A 20,683-nucleotide genomic window follows, 5' to 3' on the forward strand; every position below is an offset into this window, starting at 1 on the left:
CCTTTTATTCCTGAATCTGAAGGAGGTGGCTGAAGTCATAGTTTCACTGTCAAAAAGCACAGGAAACAGTGGGGAACAAGCAAGGACAAAGGCACATGGATTACCTGGACAAGCAGAGGAGGGTCCAATTAGTGGGAACAAAGGAAAGGTGTCAGAGAGAGGCAGAGAGATCCATAATTCATGCCACCTACATTTTTTTTAATTTTTAATTTTTTATTTATTTTCAGCATAACAGTATTATTTTTGCACCACACCCAGTGCTCCATGCAATCCATGCCCTCTCTAATACCCACCACCTGGTTCCCCCAACCTCCCACCCCGCCGCCACTTCAAACCCCTCAGATTATTTTTCAGAGTCCACAGTCTCTCATGGCTCACCTCCCCTTCCAATTTCCCCCAACTCCCTTTTCCTCTCTAACTCCCCATATCCTCCATGCTATTTGTTATGCTCCACAAATAAGTGAAACCAGATGATAATTGACTCTCTCTGCTTGACTTATTTCACTCAGCATAATCTCTTCCAGTCCCATCCATGTTGCTACAAAAGTTGGGTATTCATCCTTTCTGATGGAGGCATAATACTCCATAGTGTATATGGACCACATCTTCCTTATCCATTCGTCCGTTGAAGGGCATCTTGGTTCTTTCCACAGTTTGGCGACTGTGGCCATTGCTGCTATAAACATTGGGGTACAGATGGCCCTTCTTTTCACTACATCTGTATCTTTGGGGTAAATACCCAGGAGTGAGATTTTATTTATTTATTTGACAGAGAGAGAGACACAAAGCAAGAGAAGGAACACAAGCAGGGGGAATGAGAGAGAGAGAGGCTTTCCGCTGAGAAAGGAGCTGATGCGGGACTAGATTCCAGGACCCTAGGATCATGACCTGAACTGAAGGCAGCCGCTTAACCAACTGGACCACCCAGGTGCCCCCATCCCATGTACTTTTTAAAAACTCATACCTAGCCTGAACATATGAGAAGAAGTAATGGAATAGTGGGCAGCCCTCACTTTAAAAATGCTGGAAGGAAGGGAGAGAGAGGATAAAAGTCGAGGAAAAGGAGAGAGGGAGAAAGAGCGAGAGAGAGAAAGAATTTCCTTTTTAAAAATAACTCTCACTTAAAACAACTTTCTGGAATGTTAGCAGTATTTCACAACGCAGACCTCTCAGTTTGGCAGCTTGATTGATTTCCTGATTTCCAGGAAAACTGAGCTGTCATCTGGTTCCTACTGGGCTGTGTAGCCTCATGAATATGCAGTTCTTACCAAATGTGAAATGGTTGCTGAAGAAGAGAAATTTAATGCTTTCTGACGTATTGCTCCAAGCCCTCCACTGTCTTCAAAGATGAAGAAAACCAGTGGGAAAACTTTCCTCCTTTCCACAGAAAGAAGAGAGTGAAGGATTCCTCAAGATCCATTTCTTGGGGAATGTTTACATGCACTGAAGGTTCTGGATCCTTCCATTGGGTGAGGAGTCAAATGGGCACTGTGCAGCTCCATGGTTTTGTAAGATACCTACGCAACCTACCTACCGACATACCTACTGCGGCTTCTGGTTCCTTGTATCCCCAAGAGTACTGCCATCATCATCCCACAATTTTGAGGACCTCCTGGTACAACCATGACCATAGTGGAAAAGACTAACATTTATGGTGCTCCCTGTATGCACTTACCCAACTTGGCCAGGCTATGTGCTCAGTTGTTTGTTTAAACACTAGTCTAGATGATGCTATGAAGAATTTATATTTTTTAAATTAAATTTTTATTTATTTGTTTTTTTAAGTAGTCTCTCTACCCAGTGTGGAGCTCAAACTCACAGCCCCGAGATCAAGAGTCCCATGCTTTCTCCTGACTGAGCCATCCAGGTGCCCCTGCTTTGAAGGCTTTTTTTTTTTTTTTAAGATTTTATTTATTTATTTGAGAGAGACAGAAAAAGAGAGGGAGAATATAGAGGGAGAGGGAGAAGGAGAAGAAGATTCCCAGCTAAGCAGGGAGTCTGATGTGGGGCTCAATCCCAGGACCCTGAGATCATACCTGAGCTGAAGGCAGAGGCTTAACCAACTGAGTCACCCAGGCGCCCCCAAAGAATTTTTAGATGTGATTAACAGTTACAATCTGTCGTCTTTAAGTAAAGCAGATTAGCCTCCCTGGTGTGGGTGAGCCTCATCCAATCAGTTGACGGTCTTCAGAGCAAAGACTGAAGTTTCCCAGAGAAAAAGGAATTCTGCCTCAAGACTGATCTAGAAATCCTGCCTGGATTTCCAGCTTGCCAGCCTGCCCTACAGATTTCAAACTTGCCAACACCACCTCCTCCCCATCAAGTGAGCCATTTCCTGAAATGCTGTTCTCTTTCTTTTAACCCTGGGGCTTTTTGTATGCAAAGCCCCTCTTTTCACCTCCACAGCCAGGAACCACTGGGACCTAGACCCTTGAGGACCTACTGAGGGAGGATTTAATGTGAAGGAGAGTCTGTGAGCCCAGAAAAGTGCTGCTTAGGAGGAAGGGAAGATGTCAGGAAGGTGGGGTCAGCAAGGAAGAAGGAGGATGTGGTAGAAAAAATTACTAAAAATAATAGTTAATGTTCAGTGATGGGTCACCACTGTTCCAAATGCTTTCCTTATATTAACTTCATTTAACAGGTGAGGAAACTGAGGCCCAAGGTCACATGGCTTGTTCGTGGCAGAGCAGCAGGCAGTGTGCCTCCAGAACCCAAGGCTTAACTCGTGTCGCATGCAGGGAAAGGGCAGCATTAGAAACAGGTCCTGCTCTTCTTCTGAGGACAAAAAGGAGAGGCTGGATGAAGCTGGAGCTTCTATTCTATTGGGCTGGAGGAAATTTCTATTGCAGCCTTCAATGGGCTCTTCCTTAGAACTACACAAAACTTCTGGGGTCTTATGGATCCCACAACGCAAAGAAAATGCCTCTGATAACCTGTACCTAAAACCACAGAGATGCTGCATTGGTTAAAAACGTGTGACTTACACATAGGAGAATCTTTGAGTGATGGTGCCTTCAGCTATTTTACATAAGAAGAATCCTGGAGGCGGGCAGTCCCTGGAGGGGTTTCACAGCTTTCTGATGTCTCCAAGAAATCGAGATCTTGTTATCCCTATATTTTATCATCCTCAGTGAATGGACTTGTTATCCTTGGGCTTGTTGCCTCATTGTCACAGAATGGCTGCCAGAGCTCCAGAGCTCACAAAACTATCTTTATGGCAGAGAGCAGGAACAGACTACCTGGATCTCCTTCCCAGGATTTCCCTAGGTCCTCTTAGTCAGAACTGGGTCCTAAACCAGTAAGTAGCAAAGAGAACATCAGCTAACTTGGCATAGAACAATCATGGGTCGCCATCTGGGGCTGGAGGAGAGGCCCACTTTCCTGTGCTAATTGCAACCTGAACAAAATATGGGTTCTTTAAGGAATAAAGGTGTGCAGTTGAAGGGTAGAAAACCAACTGTGTCTGTCACAGAAGCCGTCTGTCCCAGTCCACCAGGCTCTTTCAGGTCTGTGGTTCTCATGCCACATGACATACTTGGAACACAGGAATTTCCAGCAAGATTAGGAGCCCTGTGTCTGGGGTCAAGGCTCCCTGAGCGCATTCAGCAGCCTCCTCTTGATTTTAGCCAGGGTGTTGACAGGGAGCTGGTCACAGTCTCAAAAGACTATGGGGACTAACAGGCCTTTGCCTCTTTCTGTCCAGGAGAAGCCATACCACTTCTCAGATGTACTTCCCTCCCAACATTTCCTTTTCCCAGAATCATAGCAAAATATTCCCAAAGATGAGACCTTTGGGGAAAAAAAGATAAAAACAAATTTTTTTTTTTTCTGGTAGCTTCTTCTCTTGGCCAGTTAACACAAACCTGTCCCTAGGCCTGGCTCTCTTTATGCCTGTGGTGGCTGGGGGGACAGAGCCGGCCCTGCAGATCTCAAAACATCCTCATGCCGTGGTTGGAGCTGGTAGGAGTTGTGGTGGTAAGTAGGAGGCCTGGGCCCAATCTCTACTCTGGGTCCCAATGTCTTTGTCAATAAAATGGTTTAGAGGAAATGCTGGGGAGTGGGAATGGGAGAAGTACAAGCAGTTCACAAACAAAATAGGCCTCAGCCAAATCCTTAGCAAATGCCCCAGTCAGACCCATTCCTACCTGGACAGTGACGGGGAGAGACACGGGAAATAGGGGGCTAATATGTGTTGTAGGCTTCCAGGTGCAGATGTGATGTGTTTCCAACCTGCCTCTGTGATTATACAAGACGGAAGACAGGGTGCGAGGGAGGGTTGTGGATGGTGGCAGGGTGAAGGGGGTCAGTTAAGAAATAGCAGAGGGCTGGGGCACCTGGGTGGCTCAGTGGGTTAAAGCCTCTGCCTTTAGCTCAGGTCATGATCCAGGTTCTGGGACGAGCCCCACATCGGGCTCTCTGCTCAGCGGGGAGCCTGCTTCCTCCTCTCTCTCTCCCTGCCTCTCTGCCTGCTTGAGATCTCTGTCTGTCAAATAAAAGAAAGAAAGAAAGAAAGAAAGAAAGAAAGAAAGAAAGAAAGAAAGAAAGAAAGAAAGAAAGAAAGAAAAAGAAATAACAGAGGGAACCCACAGTCACATTTTAGTATCAAGACAAGGTCTTTTAACTGGGGTGCACCAATCACAGACCACATGTGGTAATTCAGAGTCCATGAACTTGGCTTGAAAGGTATTATCACTTTCCTTCCACTGACGTCCACGCCCTCTGTTCTGAAGACTATGGTTGTCGTAGCGATGTTGGTAGGAAGCACAGAGCTTTCCATCTCCCTTTATAGTTGCTGTAGTTCTCTTGAAACACCACATACGCTCATTTCTATTTCAAATTTGTAGTTTATCAGGGTCCCAGCCGGATCTTGTTATTTAATGCGTCCATAAAGAAACCCATGAATTACAACATCACACACTTAAATGTTTTCACAACTGTATTTCAACATAACCAGCTTTCCTTTGTAATCCTGTGTATTTCATTTTAGGCATACGAAAATATTGTTTTGAGGCAGGATCCGGGGCACAGAAAATGGTCATGAGTCTCCCCCATCCTCCTACCCCTTGCCCAGAGTGACCTCATGGACCCTGGCCCAGAGCAAGGGCAGAGGTTCAGTTCCTATGGGAGGAACCAGATCAGAATTCCAGCAGGCACTGTCCCTTCTCTAGGAAATCTCCGGGTAGGGGGGGCAGGGGTGAGGCCTCCCCGGGGACGTCTCCCTGAGAGCTTCAATCTGGTGGAATGGTGTTGGGCCTCTGCTGCCCACTGTGGAAAAGGAGAAAATCATTAGCTTCCTACCTTAAGTCACAAGAGGATTCAGGGGGGATAAGGACAGAGCCCCAAGCATTCCAGCATTGGTTCTTGTTTCCACTGAATTTAAGGACACAAAAGTCAAGAGTGGGGAGAAGATGTGGGAAGATCCTTTCATCCTCAGAAGCAAGTTTCCCACACCCTGGTGGAGAACAAAAGCCACTTCTTTGGGCCCTGGACGAAAGCTGAGCCATTCCCCCTTGCAAACAAGCCTCTGGGCTTGCAGGCACTGGGGCACAGATGCACCCTGGACTCTTCCCTGCAAGGATGGTTCCTCCATCTCTGCCCCCCCATGAGCTGCCACAGCTAACAGGCCAGGCAAGCCCTTCCGTGGGGGACACAGCGGCCAGGCCCCAGCTGAGGCCCCCATGGTCTTAGGAGAAGAGCAGCATTATTGTACAAGGACTCGAAGGAGGAAATCCAGGACAGAGATTCTCTTACTCAACTGTCCCCTGTCCCTGAATTTAGCTTCCTGATCTCTGTCAGGACCTTCTAAGCTTCCCTACCTGCCACAGGGCGGATCCCACCCTTGTCCCCCATCGGGAGCAGGGGACCTAAGACTTGTCAGAGGTCCTGCAGGCCAACTCCGAGAGTAACTGAGCCCAGATCCCCCAGTAAGCCTAGAGTTGGACTCACTTCCTGTGACTCTGGCCATGTGCCCGTAGGGGGAGACCCGAACGCAGGAATTCCTCAGCAACTCACTGCTCAGCAACTCGCCTCCCTACAGGGAACCCTCCCAGGTTTGAGATCATTGTAAGGAAGTAACGTAAAAGGTTAATTCTGGGATGGGGGATGGACTGGAGGGACACTGAGGGATGATGAGGGAAAGACCTGGGAGTCTGAAACCCTAGAAATTTTCAGGGGAGCCCCTCGAAGAGACAGGCCAGGACTACTCACTTCTGCTTCCTGCTATGTTCTTCGCTACCCGTGATAGCATGCGTGCGGTCTGGTCAGGGCAGACAAATGATCGACAGGACCCCGGGACATCATACGTTTATTCATGCATTCATTCATTCATTCATAGATATTTGTTACAGGCTTGCAGTGTGCAGTGGGGATGGGAGGCAGAACCACACACAAAGTAAATGCTGTCCACAGGAGCTTGGGGCAGAGTGGGGGAAATACCCATTCTCGAGGGAGGATTGTGGAGAACTACCTCCTGGATGGCAGCCTGCGGCAAAGCCTTGACGGGTAGGGAGCATTTTCCTGAGAGGAGGGGAATGAAGGGCCTCCCAGGCAGATGCTCTGAAGGAAGCTCCAGGCCCACCTGGAGAGTACTGGGACCTGTGCACTGGGCTGCACTGGGCTGCACTGAGCAAAGAGGGTTTGGTGTGTGATGGCTCTCAGGAGCACATGGGGTCCTAGAGTTAGGTACATTTGGGAAGTTCTGGATTAAACAATGTTGAGCAGACCTCTTTGCTGCGGGACTTGTCAGAACCTTTAACCTATTCACGTGCAGGGTGAGCCTCATGGTGTGTTCCAGGACTGGCATTCTGGCTATCTTCGCTGGGATAAGGAACATGGGAGGCAGTGGGATTGTATGATGTTAGAGAGGAGGCAAGGGGCTTTGAATGCCAGGCCGACAAGAATGGAATTTGTTCTTGGGACCAGTGTGGTGTCTAAGGAGGCTAAAGGATTTAACTGAGGGATCCTGGCTTGGGACTTGGGGCAGTTTAGTAATCTTGGGGCAGTTTAGTAACCTCGGGAGGACAGGGCTATGGCAGGACATGGCCAGCCCCTCCCTCCTTGACAGCAGGGTCACTCTATGGGAGACGAAGCAGATTCTACAGACAGGCAGTGAAGGAGCTCAGAGAGGCAGGCCAGAGGGTACAGAAGGATGGGCCACCGTTGAATCCAAGCATGGGTTAAGATCACAGTGGTCAAGGCTGCTGGCTTCAAATCCTGCCTACAACCACTTTCCAGCTGTGGGTAAGTGACCCCATCCTCCTGGAGCCTCAAGCTCTTTTTTTTTTTTTAATAGACATTATTATTATTTAGAGCAATTTTAGGTTTGCAGAACACCGTGTCAAAATACAGAAAGTTCCATATACTCCCTCCCAACACGGCTCCTACCCCGTGCCTCATAGTTCCCCCATTATTCACAACGTGCATCAGTGTGGGACATTTGTTACAAGAGCTGAACCAATACGGATATGTTGTTACTAAGGGCAGCAGTTTACTTGGGAGTTCTCTCTGTGGTGGAGGGGTCCACTGGTTGTCACTAACATGTACATCACGTGTCCACCATGACAGTTTCATACAGAACAGTCTCACTGTCCTAAAAGTGCTGTGCGGGCCTCAGTTTTACCATCTGTAAAATGAGTGTGAAGCCCATGTGAGCCCCAGACTCCCACTGTCCGCTGCTAATTTAGGCCTCTTGACAAATGGGATGGACAACAACTAAATGTCTTCCTAAATATGGTCTGATAGACATCAGAATCCCTGGGCTTGGGGGAGGGGGTCTTCATTCAGATGTTCTCCAGCCTCGGTCCCATACACTGCCAAGTCAGAATCTCTAGTGTAGCGCCCAGGAAGCTGAATTTTAACCAGGCCCCTGGCACCCAGGGCCAGAACTACAGGTACCTGGGAGTTGGTTCTACCAAAGCTTTTCATATGCAAACAGAAAAATCCTGGCCATTGTCAGGTTAAAGCTCAGGAGAGATGCACCATTCCTGAGGAGGTGGGAGTAGAACTGTTTTTCCATAAAGTCTGGAAAAAGCCCGTTTCTGCCTTCTGCAGCTCCCAGCCCACAAGCCCGCTATTGTTTCGTATCTTGATTGCTTATCACTCACCCAAAATAACCTGCGTGCCACCGCTCACCAGCTGCAGCTCTCTGCAACTCCCTTAATTTAGCAGCCAGACATGTTTGGCTCTGTGACAGAGCCCAGGACCCAGGAAAGGGGCCCCTCCCTCGTGGCCATCTGTACGGGGTTAAATGGTGTCCTCCCAAAATCTGTGTCGGCCAGGAACCTCAGAATGTCGCCTCATTTGAAAACAGGGTCTTTGTGGATATAAAAGTAAGGATGGAGATGAGGTCCTGCTGGAGGAAGGCGAGCCCTCGGTTAAATCTCTGGTGTTCCTATAAGGACAGACGGGACAGACAGAGCTCCATGGAGGGCAAGGGGCCCTGTGAGAAAAGAGGCAGAGACTAGAGGGATGCGGCGACTAGGCCAGGCACACCACAGAGGCCAGCAGCCCCCAGAAGCTGAAAAGAAGCAAGGAAGGATTCTGCTCTAGAACCTTCAGAGGAAACATGGCCCTGCCGACACCTTGATTTCAGACTTCCGGCCTTCAGAACTGTGGGAGAATATGATTCTGTTGTTCAAGTCTAGTTTGTGGTGATTTGTCCCAGCAGCCTCAGCAAACCAATACACCATCAGCACACAGCCCCCTGCCCCTGCTTGGCCTGCCCCCCAGCCCCAAGGAAGGACCCCACACGTGGGCGAGTCTCCAGATGGACGATTTAATGTGGCTGGTTGTGATCAGAGCTATTTTCTCCCAACCAACATCTCTGAATTCTGCAGCTACTGAATTCTGTAAGGTCTGTTTCTTACAGCAGGACCAGGCCCCTCTCTCCTCCACCCCAGAAGAGGATAATCCCAGAAGGGCTGGACATGTCCTAGGGACCAGCAGGCATCAGTCCTAGTGGCAGGATCCCTGGCAGGTGGTGCCACGGGTAGTCCCTGGGCTCAGCCAGGGGTCCGGCTAGACAGGTCACTGCAGCTTCATGCCGCTGCGGCGCCGCGAGTCCCTCCGGGCAATGGGACTGAAGTTTACGATCTCCTTGTAGATGTGCTCTGCGAAACACACAGGCTGGCTCAAGGCGTGTTCGGGAGGCCAAGGGTGAGAGAAAGCCCCTCTCCCCCGATGAAATGCGGAGCAGAGGTCAGCTCAGGGAGCAAGCAGTGCGCACAGAAGACAGTATCTGCTCAGAGAGGGGGTGGCAGCAGGGATCCAGGAGGGCGGCGGGCCAGCTGAGGCCAGGTCTGGAGAAAGAGGGGGGCAAAGAAGAGACAGACCAGAACCCCCAAGGCCCCCTGCTCTTACGCTTCCATTCATCCACCGTGAGTTTCTCATGTTCTAAGGAATCATCAAATGGCTGCGGGGCCTCTGTCTCCTCCTCGGGGTCTCGGAAGGGCTCAAAGAAGGGGTGGGCAAGGGCCTGTGAGGCCGTCAGGCGCTTGTCCACATCCAGCTCCAGAATCTTCTCCAGCAGGTCTATGGCTGCGGCGACAGAGCAGGAAGCTCACGCCCCAGGCCTGGGAGAGCCCAGCGGCTGGGCCAGGCTGCAGCTGCCCCCCATCACAGCCGGGCCCCAGCACTCACCCTGGGGGCTGGCACGCGGGAAGAGCTGAGAGAAATCCTTCTTGGGGCTCTGTGGCAGGGCCTGGATGTAGGATTTGGCCTGGAAGACAGAGGAGCAGTGAGTAATCTCCCAAGGTCAGCCTCTCAGGGGTTAGGCCTTGGGGTAAAGGGCAGGGACTCCAGAGAAGCCCAGAGCTGGGCCGAAGGCTCAGGGCAAAGTCCAAAGTGGGAGGAAGGCAAGAGCACCTGCCAGGAGGGGGCCAGTGAGGCCTCCTTGCCAATGGCCTAGAGCCCACGTGACCCCCAGTTAGCCAAGTACAGAAGCCTAGGCCAACTTAGACCCATCTGCCACTCACTGCTTTGTCGTTCAGCTTCTGCACAAACTCTGCCCCCGGCACCCCGGTCACTTTTAGGATCTGGGACAGCTGGTCCAGGTCTTGACAGCAAGTTAAGGCTCAGCCTCACTCTCTGCTGGATCTCAGGCTGTCCTTCCCACTGCCCTTCCATCACTCCCCACCCCCACCCCCAGGCACCCAGAGTGCTTTCAGGAGAAGGTGCAGGGCTCCGGGAGGCTTCCCATCCTCCAGGCTGGGTTAAGGGTCCTTCCCCACAGATGCTCCTGGAGGCGCCGCCTTCCAGGCTCCCATCCCAGCCAGTCAGCCGCCATCACATCAGTCTCTCGGTCACAGTCCCCCACCCTCACACTGAGTTCGGTGCTGCAGACCCACATGTTCTCAACACCCGCACGGCGCACAGGGCCGCTCAGAGCACGCAGTGCCAACACGTGAAGTCTTTCCTACACGGTGGTAGAACAGCAGGTGGCTGCTTTCCAGAAATTCCCTCATCTGCATTTTAAAACTGTTCTATGGTCAGTCCACAGAGTGGCCAACCGTTGATCTCAGCCCAGGTCTTGAGTTTAGGGTTGTGGGTTCAAGCCCCGTGTTGGGCTCCAAAAACCAAACCAACAACAAAACCATTCTACAGGGAGCATGTATCACTTTCGCATTAACAAAAAAAAAAAAAAAGAGAGAGAGAGAGAGAGATTTAATCAAGTGTCTGTTGAAGGAGTGAATCCCTGGGTGGAGTATAGCTTTTCCAGCAAAGGATACAATCTTTCCCCTTGAACAGAGTTTTCCCCGTCAGCATCTCCGCCATGATACAGCCCACAGACCAGATGTCCACTGCAGACGGAGGAGAGGACACGTCACCCGAACCAGCTGAGCCAGGGGTCAGTCCACCCAGAGTAGCCAGAACGGTGCTGGAGGGGCCACCAGAGAAACCCCCCAGCCCCTCCCTGGGCAGTGGGCCACTGACCAGTCTGATTGTAGTGCATCCAGCTGAGGATCACCTCAGGCGCCCGGTACCAGCGGGTCACCACGTAGCCTGTCATCTCGGCGTCCGCATGCCGGGCCAGCCCGAAATCCAAGATCTACAGCTCAGGGGACACAGGGAGAAAGAGTTGCCGCACACAGGAGGCTCCCACCCCAACACCAGGCTGCCCCTGCACCCACCAGCTCACCTTCAGCTCGCAATCCTCATTCACGGCCAGGTTGCCCGGCTTCAGGTCCTAGACGAGAGGAGAGAGCGAGCGCTGGGCTGAGAGGCAGAGACGAGAGCTGGTCTCCCTTCCTCTCTCTGGGTGTCCGTCTCCTCAAGTGTAAAGTAGGGGCTGGCCTAGGTGTCCTCTCGGGCCCAGCCAGCTCTAAGATACTCTTGATTCCCAGAGCCTAAGACCCCCAGCTCAAGGTTCGCTTTGTCTGCAGCATCCAGAAAGTTCCCCAGAACACAGCATTCTTCTGAGCAGGCCTTCCTGGGCCAAGGCCGGGTCTGCAAAATCCACATTTCAGGCTCTAGAGGACTTTCGCCTCCCCACTCCTTTCCTCCTTCCCAGCTGTGGAGAATCTCTCGGGGGTGAAGAGCCCTCTGAGGACCACCGCAGAGAAAGCACTCACCCTGTGCACGACCCCAGCTGAATGGATATACTGTGAGAGAGAGAGAGAGAGAGAGAGAGAGAAGGGTGAAGCCAGTGCCTGGCTTCCATCCCGGGGCGCTTCAGGCTAGCTCCCTGGCCCTGTCCCACTGTGCTCATCCAGCCCTGACAGCCGGGCATTCCCCAAACCTCAGGTCTCAACACCAACGCCCCCCTCCGCCCCCCGGCCCCTTCCCCTCCCTTTCAGCCCCCTCCTTCTCGCCACACACACACACACCTTGAGACCCTTGAGCATTTGATACACCAGGTACTGGATCTTGTCCTCACTGAACTCCATCCCCATGATCTTCTGCAGGTCCGTCTGCATGAAGGGCATCACCAGGTAGCTGCAAAGCATGAGAGCTTCTTGCCAACCCTGGCCCCACCGCAGCCAGCCAGACCCCTCACACGGGCTTCCCGGCTTCTGGCTCTCAGCCCGGCACAGTGGACCCCCACTGGCAGAGTTCAGGATCAGCATTTTAGTGAGAGCATGCTCAGGAAAACCAAATGGGGCTGTGCTCCCTCTCTTCAAAAGCACCCTCTCCTTGCCCTCCTCTGCTGCACCCCCTGACCCCAGGAAGCCACAGCCGTGACTTAGGAGCACCTGCCAGCATTTCCTTCTGCTTCTGTCCAAATATTTTCTCCCGCAGAGGGTTATGCCCAGCTAGGAGAGCTCCATAAACCACCAGGAACGTCTGCCCTTCCAAGAAGGAAGTAATCCCACAGCCTCCAGGAGGGCAGAAGAAGGAAGAAGGAGTAGCTGAGCCACAGCACCCTCTGATGGGATTGCAAAACGGGTCAAGGTCAGCAAAATATGGCTGTTGCTCAAGGTAGTAACGGCAAAGTCCAGAACAAAAGATGATGGGTTTAAAAAGGAATATTTACCAAAAGAAAAAAAAAAAAAAAAGGATGTGGTGGAGGCCGTCTCTTTGAGCCTATGTTTTTTTTTTTTTTAAAGATTTATTTGAGAGAGAGAGAGAGACTGAGAGCTTACATATGAGAGAGAGCACAAGCTGGGCGGAGGGGCAGAGGAGAGGGAGAAGTAGGCTCCCCATGGAGCAGGGAGCCTGATGATTTGGGGTTCGATCCCAGGACCCTGGGATCATGACCTGAGCCGAAGGCACCCTAAGCCTGTGATTTTCTGAAGCTTTCTGCTACCTGACCATCCCCTCTTCCTCACGGGGGTCCTGCTCCATGCACGGTCCCCTCCCCACTGCTGTCCTTCACCTCCGCATGGACCCAGGTTCTCTCCCCTTGGCTGACAAACTTGCTGAAGTCTTCCCATGCTTGTATCACCACCTCTTGACTTGATTCTTCAAAGAGCCACCCCTTCTCCCTCTTTGCCTCCCCAACCAAACTTCTAGAAAGAGTGGTTCAACCTCTCAACTCTCTGCCTTAACTTCCAATCCCCTGACAACCTGACATCTGTTCCCACCCCTTGGAAACTGCTGGACCAAGGGCTGCCCAGCAGGCACTCCCACGGCTCCCTTTCTTCCTGTCGGACCTCTTGCAAAGTCTGACCCTCCCTCAAGATTTCTCTGTTGATCCCTTCATCAACAGTATTGCATCGTGTTCTAGCTGAGCCCAGAGCTCCCTGAGTTTCCAGATTTATTTGCAACTGCTGATTAAACACCCTAACGTTTACAGGCTCCTCAAAAGTTGTGTCCAAAACAGAGCTCATCATCTTTCTCCCAAAATCTGTTCTTCCTTCCCCTTGTATTCCAAGCAGGAGCCTGGCATCCTGACTTACAGCCCCTCTCCGGGCCACTCCCTCTCCCAACAGATACGACCCTTCGACAGTCCTGTCTCCTGACGGTTCTCAGGTCCGCTCTCAGCCTCCCATCACCTCCGCCTTAGTTAGATCCAGGTCTGGAAGGCCCTTCTCCAGGCGTTCTCTGCTTCTAGAGCTGCTCCCTGTTTCCCTGCCCCCTCCTAAAGCACCCCCAAATCTGCTCTGACTATTCACGCTATGTTCAAATCCTCTGTAGACTTGAGGCTGCCTGTGGGATCAAGTCTGGACTCTTCCCTTGACCAAACCAGCCATTGGCCTTCACCAGTCAAACTGAACTTACCCATATTCCCCTAACAGTCCAGTTCCAGGCAACGTGGTCGTTCCTTTGTCCACTCAGTTCCTCCTACCCGGGATGCCTTCTGCACCCTCCACCTCGGGCAAACCTCTACTCATCCTTCGGGGCTGTTTGAGCCTTGCCTCCTCTGTGAAGCCCCAAGGCAGCATGCAGTCCCCTGCACCCGACCATACTTAGAGCACCCACCACACCTCTGTGAGTCTTCCTGTAGGAACTATACCCCCACCCTGCCAGGAGCAGGGGAAACTGGTCCATTTTAAATGCCCAATGCTAAGCCCAGCAGCTGGCTTTATAGGGGGGAAAAAAAAACAAAAAAAAAAAACCTCTTCAGAATCACTGCATCCTAACAAAGGGACCTTCAGCTGCATCTGAAATAGAGGTTGAGAAAAAAAAGAGAAAAAAAAAGTCCATCCTCCCAAAGGTTCATACATTTTAGACCAGGCACTGGTCTAAAATTTAGACCAGGCAGTAGCAAAGCAGTGCATTGAACAACTAAATTTTCTGGTTCTGTGTGACTGTCAAACACCCCATCAGCCAGAAGCGGCCAAGGATTCCTGCTAAGAAGACCCCCAAAGTCCAGACCCATACCTGGGCCCTCACAGAATGGTGAAGTAAGTTGGTGCAGACCCTGTGAGGACTGCCAATGAGGTCTTGGTGGTATTAAAGTGTATAACAAGAGAAGCAGAGGAGCAGACATCTCTTGGCAGGCAAGCACCCCAGAGAGCCCCTCCCACCTCTTCCTGCCAGCCCTCCCCCACCAACCCCCACCAAGAAACTCCAGAGGGAATTACACAGGGGTGAGGGGTGGACAGCCCAGCACAGGAAGCCTACTGCGCAGAAGAGCGAATCTGGACTCTCCCCCAGCTGGCTCCCGAGTGGCAAGTAAGACCTGCAAATGCCCTGGAACCCAGCGCAGCCCAACTCACAAGTCATGGAAATTGCGCAGGGAGGAGGCTGAGGTGAAGACATCCAGGAGCCCGATGACCTGGGGAAAAGGTTGCCAGTGAGGCTGGGCAGCCGCCACAGCCCTCTCCCCGTTTCGCTTGGGGCCCTAGCCACACACACAACCCCCCTCCCCCCATTTCCTGGTACACCATCTCTGGCAGGAGGGAGGTCCCCCGCCTTCTCGGGAACAGTAAAAAGGGCAGAGGCAGAAGAGAAAGCCCCTTAACTGGGAGCGAGCTTGCAGGACATAGTGATTGCCCCCCAAGTCTGGGATTCAGGGCAGGCGTGCAGACTCACTCTCAACTCGAGTAGGCAACCATAAGTAAGGAAGGGAATCAAGGAGGGAACAGGGAAGGGGCCTTCCAGCCAGAAGGCTCCCTGCCCTTGACCTTTGGTCTCCCACCATATCCATCCTTGCCTGCCAAAGGGCTGATTCAGAGACAGGGGAAACATCGCCCTGGGGAGGCGTCTGCTGAAGAGGAATGGGGCTTAAGATTTGTGCACAATATTTTGAAATCATTATTTTACCAATCTAGGTATCCCAGAGCAAAGACTGGTTGTTAAGCCCAGCGCTGGGTGGCTAGTCTTTCTTCCCAGCTGTTTCTATCAGACGGGATATTCTAATGGTTATGCACTGAGGAATGGGGCCATGCTGCCTGGGTTCAAAGTCCCAGCTGGGGCACTGACTAACCATATAACCTGTTAGTCTTTATGTGCCTTGGTTTCTCCTTCTGTCCTTGGGAATAATAGTACTCAACTCCTGTGATGTGAGGAGTAACACGTTCGTTTCCGCAAAGCTCTGAGGACAGCACTTGGCACAGAGAAAGTGCCCAAGTACCTAGAATTATTGTTCTTATTATTGGGGCCACGTGCGGAAGCTACATCAGCCAGGATGCTGGGCGTCCTAGCTCCAAGATCGAGAAAAAATCACAAGTACCTCTGTGCCCACTTCTTTGTAACAGAGAGGAAACAGTAAGTTTGCCCCTCCCAAAGTTCATTTTGCTCCACTACCCAAAAAACCATCCTTTGCACCCTTTCTGGGCAGGGTAGGTCCTGGCTCCTCATTTTAATGAGGTGAGGAAAAGGGCGGCGGGGGGGGGGGGGGGGGGGGGGGGGGGGGGGGGGCAAGAGGTGATTCCCCTTCCCCTGGCCCTGTCCTGAGCTCTCTGTACCCTCTTAGGCCATCTCTCCCACACATGGTGGGTGGGAGGGGGAAGCTAGTCAGAAGCCTTATGGGGCCCCTCCCCCGCCCACCCACCTGCTCCAGAGTGGCCCCCAGAGCCCCCCGGCCCAGCCTACGTTCTCATGCTGCATGTGCTTCAGCAGCCGCAGCTCTCGGTAGGCCCGCTTGGCAAAGATCTCGGACTGGAAGGGCCGGCTCAGCTTCTTGATGGCCACCTTCTCCCCTGACCGCTTGTCGATGGCAGAGCTGGAGGGCATATACAGGTCGGCAGGCTGTGGCTTTCTTGCCGCCCCAGCAGCCCCCAGGCCACATCCCGAGTGCTATCTCCCAGGCCACTCTGGGGGAGCCCAGGCCATCCTCACCAAAATCCCTCCTGGCCAGCGGGCTGGGCTGGGAGGAAGGGAACCCACCACCTGGGAGGTAAGGGAGCAGCTTCAAACGCAGGGAGGGATGGGTGGGGGAGGTGGGGGGGGGCAAAGGGGGGCAGTTCTTCACGGGGTCAGACCCAAGTTCAGGCCAACAAGATCCAGAGCCCGGCACTGTGTACCTTGGCAAGTCATACTTCCTCCTCTTTGGGCCTCAGGGTACCCGCTTGTAACAACGGGGATTTGCCTGGATGAACTCTGGGGTCCCTTGTAAGGTTCAAGTCCTGGGGAACCAGACCCAGTCCTAACTCAAGCCACAGAGACCCCACAAAGTCGGTGAGGACAGTGAAGTGGCGCCCGCGGGGGCCGCAGGTCAGCCTCTGCCACAGCCTGAGGCTTCTGGCTGCCACTCCACTGCCCTGTCGCGGCCTCCCAGCTCCAAGCGCTCAGCCCAGAAAAGCCTCCACCAGAGTCTTCCGAGCCGGCGGGACTCGGGGCTTTGGGGTCTTCGCTCAAGGTAGTGGGGACGCAGCCCCGAGCGCCCCGCAGGAGACGGGGATCCCCCCCCCCAACCCCGAGGCGAGCCCGGGAAGAGGTGCACTGGCCGGGCCCGGGTCGTCGGGAGGCTCCATCTGCGCCCCGGTGCCCGCGCGCCCGCCGTAGGTCCCGCCCGATGCCCCGCGCGCCCCCCGGCGCCCCCCAGCGGCGCGCTGTCCCGGGGGTCTCACCACACGGCGCCATACGCCCCGCTGCCTACGTGCGTCGGGGACACGTAGGTCTTGGGCAACTCCCAGGCAGTCTTGTTGACGTCCTGCTTGTAGAAGCCCTTTTTCCGCGTGAAGCTCATCCCGGGCCCCCAGTCTCGGCGGCCCCAGCACGGCGCCTGCGTTCGCGGCCCGCCAGGCTCCCAGCACCCGGCCCCCCGCCCGCCGGTCCGGCCCGCCCCGCCGCCCGCTCCTCCCCCGCGCGAGGGCGGGGTCCCGGGCCTGCGGCGCGTCCCACCTGCCGGCTCGCCCAGATGCGCCGAGTGCGGCCACGCCCGGACCTGCCCCGACAGCCCCGGCGGTGTGGGGCCCGGGACCGGAGTCCCAGGTGCGCTGCCCCGTAGGAGGGGTTGCTGCGGGCGTCGCCGGCGGCGGGGTAGAGCCGGGGGCTCCCGCGGGGGTGCGTGGCGGGGGTAGGGGTGGTGAGGGTGGGAAGACAGGGCCGCTCCGGTCCTTCTGGCCCCGGACTCGATGGGAAGATCTGCGTGGAGGATCGTGGTGCGGCTAATGGAGACAATACTGGAAAAACAAAACGAAACCCCACAACGTTTTGCTTACGGAAAGTTTCAAAAGTACCGAAGTAGACAAAACAGCCCGATGCTGCTCACCACTGAAGGTGCGGGCTCCCGGGCTCAGGGGCTCTCTGGACCACATTGTGATAGTGAGGTTCTAGGGAATCTGCGTGACCCCAGTCCCTCGGCTTCAACGATTATAGTAACCCTTAGCCAATTTTGATGCAACACCAGGCATCATGTAATTTCATCCAATATTTTTTCATCGCTTAAAGATAAGGGACTACTTTTAAAACATAACCACAATATTTTTATATCTAAAATTACCAGAAGGGATTCTGTCACACCAACTATCCAGGCCAGGCTCAGATTACCAGTTTTGCACGGTTTTTTGCTGGCTTCCTGAAGCCGCATGAGGGCAATGACAAGCCAGGGCCTTCTGCCACCTGTGTCTGGCGGCTGGTGCAGCCCGAGAGATTCTGTGCTCAAATTAAATCACGGAGGCCTCCCAGAAGGGGGTTGGGACAGAGAATGGCCATAAGGGGTCCACATGCCTGGTCTGACTTATCTGACCCTTCACTGGCTTGGGGAAGGGGTTGTGGAAGGGGCGGGGACCACTGGCTTCACTTAATCAAAGGGAGAGAGGGTGTCTTGAAGAAGGAAAGGAACTTGCTTGTGGCCTACACCAAGGGGGGACCTCACTAGGGAGTCTGCAGGCCCCAAACCCTGGGCCCCATTTCCCCCCCACCCCACCCCACCCCACAGTCTGGAAGACCACCACAGGGTGAGGGCGGCAGGGTGATCCCACAGTAATGCCCAACAGGCGTATCTTTCAGAGAATCTGCCTTATTTGTATCTGGCACACAGTAGGATATCAAAAGCTGTATTGAGAATGAATGGAAGAATCAGCCCATTCGAAATGAAAAAAACCTTTCCAGAACACTTGGTGCGTGCGATGGGCCAGTCATTATTATGAGGGTTTTACATATACAACTCCCTTAGTCCTGGTGAGAGGTCTCTGAGTCAGTGTTATGATTATGCCCAATTTAGGGATGAGGAACCTGAGGTACAGAGAGGTTAAGTAACTTGCTGAAGGTTGCACAGTGGCTAAGGGGCAGAGCTGGGTTGAAGAAGTGAGCGGACCCTGCTTTTAGAGGCTATGTTCTCGGCTCCAAGTCTGTGCAGTGTCTCTGAGTTGAAAGGCCTTGCTTCTTAAAGGCAATGGTCTGCATTTCACACTGCTCCCCTCACTCACATCATGAGGACATGTCTACTGATCAAACTGGGTCTCCCTCTGCACATCCTACACGAGGTTATCTGGAATATTCTCCACCCTCTTCCCTGCCTCTCCCCTGCCTCTAGCCTTGAGACACTGCAGGAGGAAGAGGGAAGAGGCTATGAGCCTGGGGTGGGGGGCGGGGGAGGGGTTTCCAGGAGTTTGGGACCTTTGAGGTTGGTCGTGCCAGGGGAGGGCATCCTGATTCTGAAGCTGGGGTGGGGTTCTGGGGGCTGGAGTTCAGGCCCTGGGCGCAGGCAAGACAGAATTGTCCAGGAGACTCAGGGCTTCCTTCTGGGATGAGGATCACAGTCCCCAGGGACAAGGACAGAGCTGAGTGTGGCAGAGGTGAACCCAGAAAGGTGGGGGTACCAGGGAAATGGTCCTGCCCAAGTGGATATAATCCTGCGAGGGCACGAGCTGGCCACTCGGGCTGTGGCTCTGCATGCTTCTTAAGCAATGGTCAGGAAGTGACTCAGGCCTCAGTCCGATGACACTGCCCCCCCACCCCCACCCCCACCCCTGCTCCCTCGGGCCTCAGCTGACCCGTGTTTACTCAGTAGCCAGGTGGCCTTGGCCTTGGGAGAGAAATACCTTGGAGGAGCTGAGGCTGCCTGGCTACTCACACATGGGAGAGGAAGCACAGTGGGTCACTGAGGCCCCAGGCTCTTCTTCTCTTTCAGTTCCAGACTCCTCTGCACTTCTCCCAGATACTGGCTCAACATTGTCATGTTGGTTTCTGCCCTATCAAAGCTGAATCAAGGAGGTTAGGAAACCCGCTTTGGAAGGGGACCCGAGCTGCCACCCTGACTCTGCACTCCCAGCTGTGTGGCCCCGGGGCAAAGCTGCTGCCCCTCTCTATAGAGGTCTCATGTCCCCATTGTGAAGTGAGAGTGATAGCATGACAATTATATCTGAAGAGTCCTGGGAGTATATCATCCCGAGCAAGGCTGATCTGGATGAGATGCTGTCGGGAAGTAGAGGTGATTCTATGGTTGGGGATCATAAATCTTACCTAGAAGGAGAGCCAAAAGGAAAGAGGCAAGAGCTGTAATTGGTGGAGAAGCAGCCTTTCCTCAGATTAGCTACACAAGGCATGTTTGGTCATTTCTGTGGTCTGGACGGTATTCCTGTTTTGTCTGTTTTCAGGCGTGATTATGGAGCGGTCTTGTTTTTGTCTTGACCCAGCACAGTCACAGATGGCTTTGTCTGTGCTTAGAGGAGTCCAGCAGGAGGGAGCTGTGCCAGGCCTGCTGTGAGCACCAGCAAGGCCTGGCTGATGGGACCAGGCATCTCCCACATGTCAGGGCTGATCTGCTCTGTCCAGATGGAGAGACTGAGGCCCAGAGGTGTTAAGTAATTGGCCCAAAGTCACACATGACCAAGAAGCTGGTGGATGTGGTCTTCCAGAGGCTGTGCATTCAACTACCAAGTAGACAGCCCAACACCCAGCCAGCCCCTGAGAAGAGGCTGTTGTACTGCTGTCCCCCTAGTGATGCCACAGGTGGGGGGCAAGGGCATGGTTTTTGGGGGGATTGATGACTCGTTTCTTACAACAGAGATAAAAGCCTCACAGGACAATGAGGCTGCTGCCCATGTCCTGCATCCTGGCCACCTGGACTCCATCTTGCCTCAGGAATCCAGCCACACCTCAAACACCACAGGCCTCTCTGTCCCAAATACAAGGCCAGCCACTCAAATCCTCACCACAACTGGCCAGGAGACCTCTACAAAATGAGAAACTGTGATGGGTTTGGGGTCCTGCCGGGACGAAACAGCAAGGGAGCCCCCAAGAACTCGGGCTCCAGCTCCTAAGGGGCTTTCAAAACTCCACAAAACAATCAAAATCAAGAGGAGGTGGGGGGGCGGGGGACGAGGAGGTAGGGAAATGCAGAGGGAAAGCCGCACGTGTGCCTTGTTGACTTAGCTAGCCCTGGGCGAGTTAGCCTGCCTGAGCCTCAGTTTCT

The 20,683-nt window shown here is 53.3% G+C and overlaps 1 protein-coding gene across 2 annotated transcripts; it reads right to left on the reverse strand.

The window, feature by feature from the left end:
• Positions 1-8,753: 8,753 nt before the first annotated feature.
• MAPK13 (mitogen-activated protein kinase 13) lies at positions 8,754-17,109 on the reverse strand. Of its 2 annotated transcripts, XM_032340505.1 has the most exons (13): positions 16,893-16,981; positions 16,347-16,448; positions 15,916-16,045; positions 14,598-14,656; positions 11,823-11,931; positions 11,568-11,597; positions 11,135-11,182; positions 10,930-11,044; positions 10,725-10,796; positions 9,972-10,051; positions 9,637-9,715; positions 9,358-9,534; positions 8,754-9,107 (listed from the first exon to the last, which is right to left on the reverse strand). In XM_032340505.1, the coding sequence occupies exons 3-13, from the start codon at positions 15,928-15,930 to the stop codon at positions 9,025-9,027; spliced, it is 867 nt and encodes a 288-aa protein (XP_032196396.1). In that variant the 5' UTR covers positions 15,931-16,045; positions 16,347-16,448; positions 16,893-16,981; the 3' UTR covers positions 8,754-9,024. The 2 variants fall into 2 exon arrangements, with proteins under 2 accessions (XP_032196396.1, XP_032196395.1); XM_032340504.1 differs by lacking the exon at positions 16,347-16,448 and having other exon boundaries at positions 16,893-17,109.
• Between the last annotated feature and the right edge of the window lie 3,574 nt (positions 17,110-20,683).

This window comes from Mustela erminea, chromosome 4 (assembly GCF_009829155.1).
Source record: "Mustela erminea isolate mMusErm1 chromosome 4, mMusErm1.Pri, whole genome shotgun sequence".
In the NCBI taxonomy this organism is placed as follows: Eukaryota; Metazoa; Chordata; class Mammalia; order Carnivora; family Mustelidae; genus Mustela; species Mustela erminea.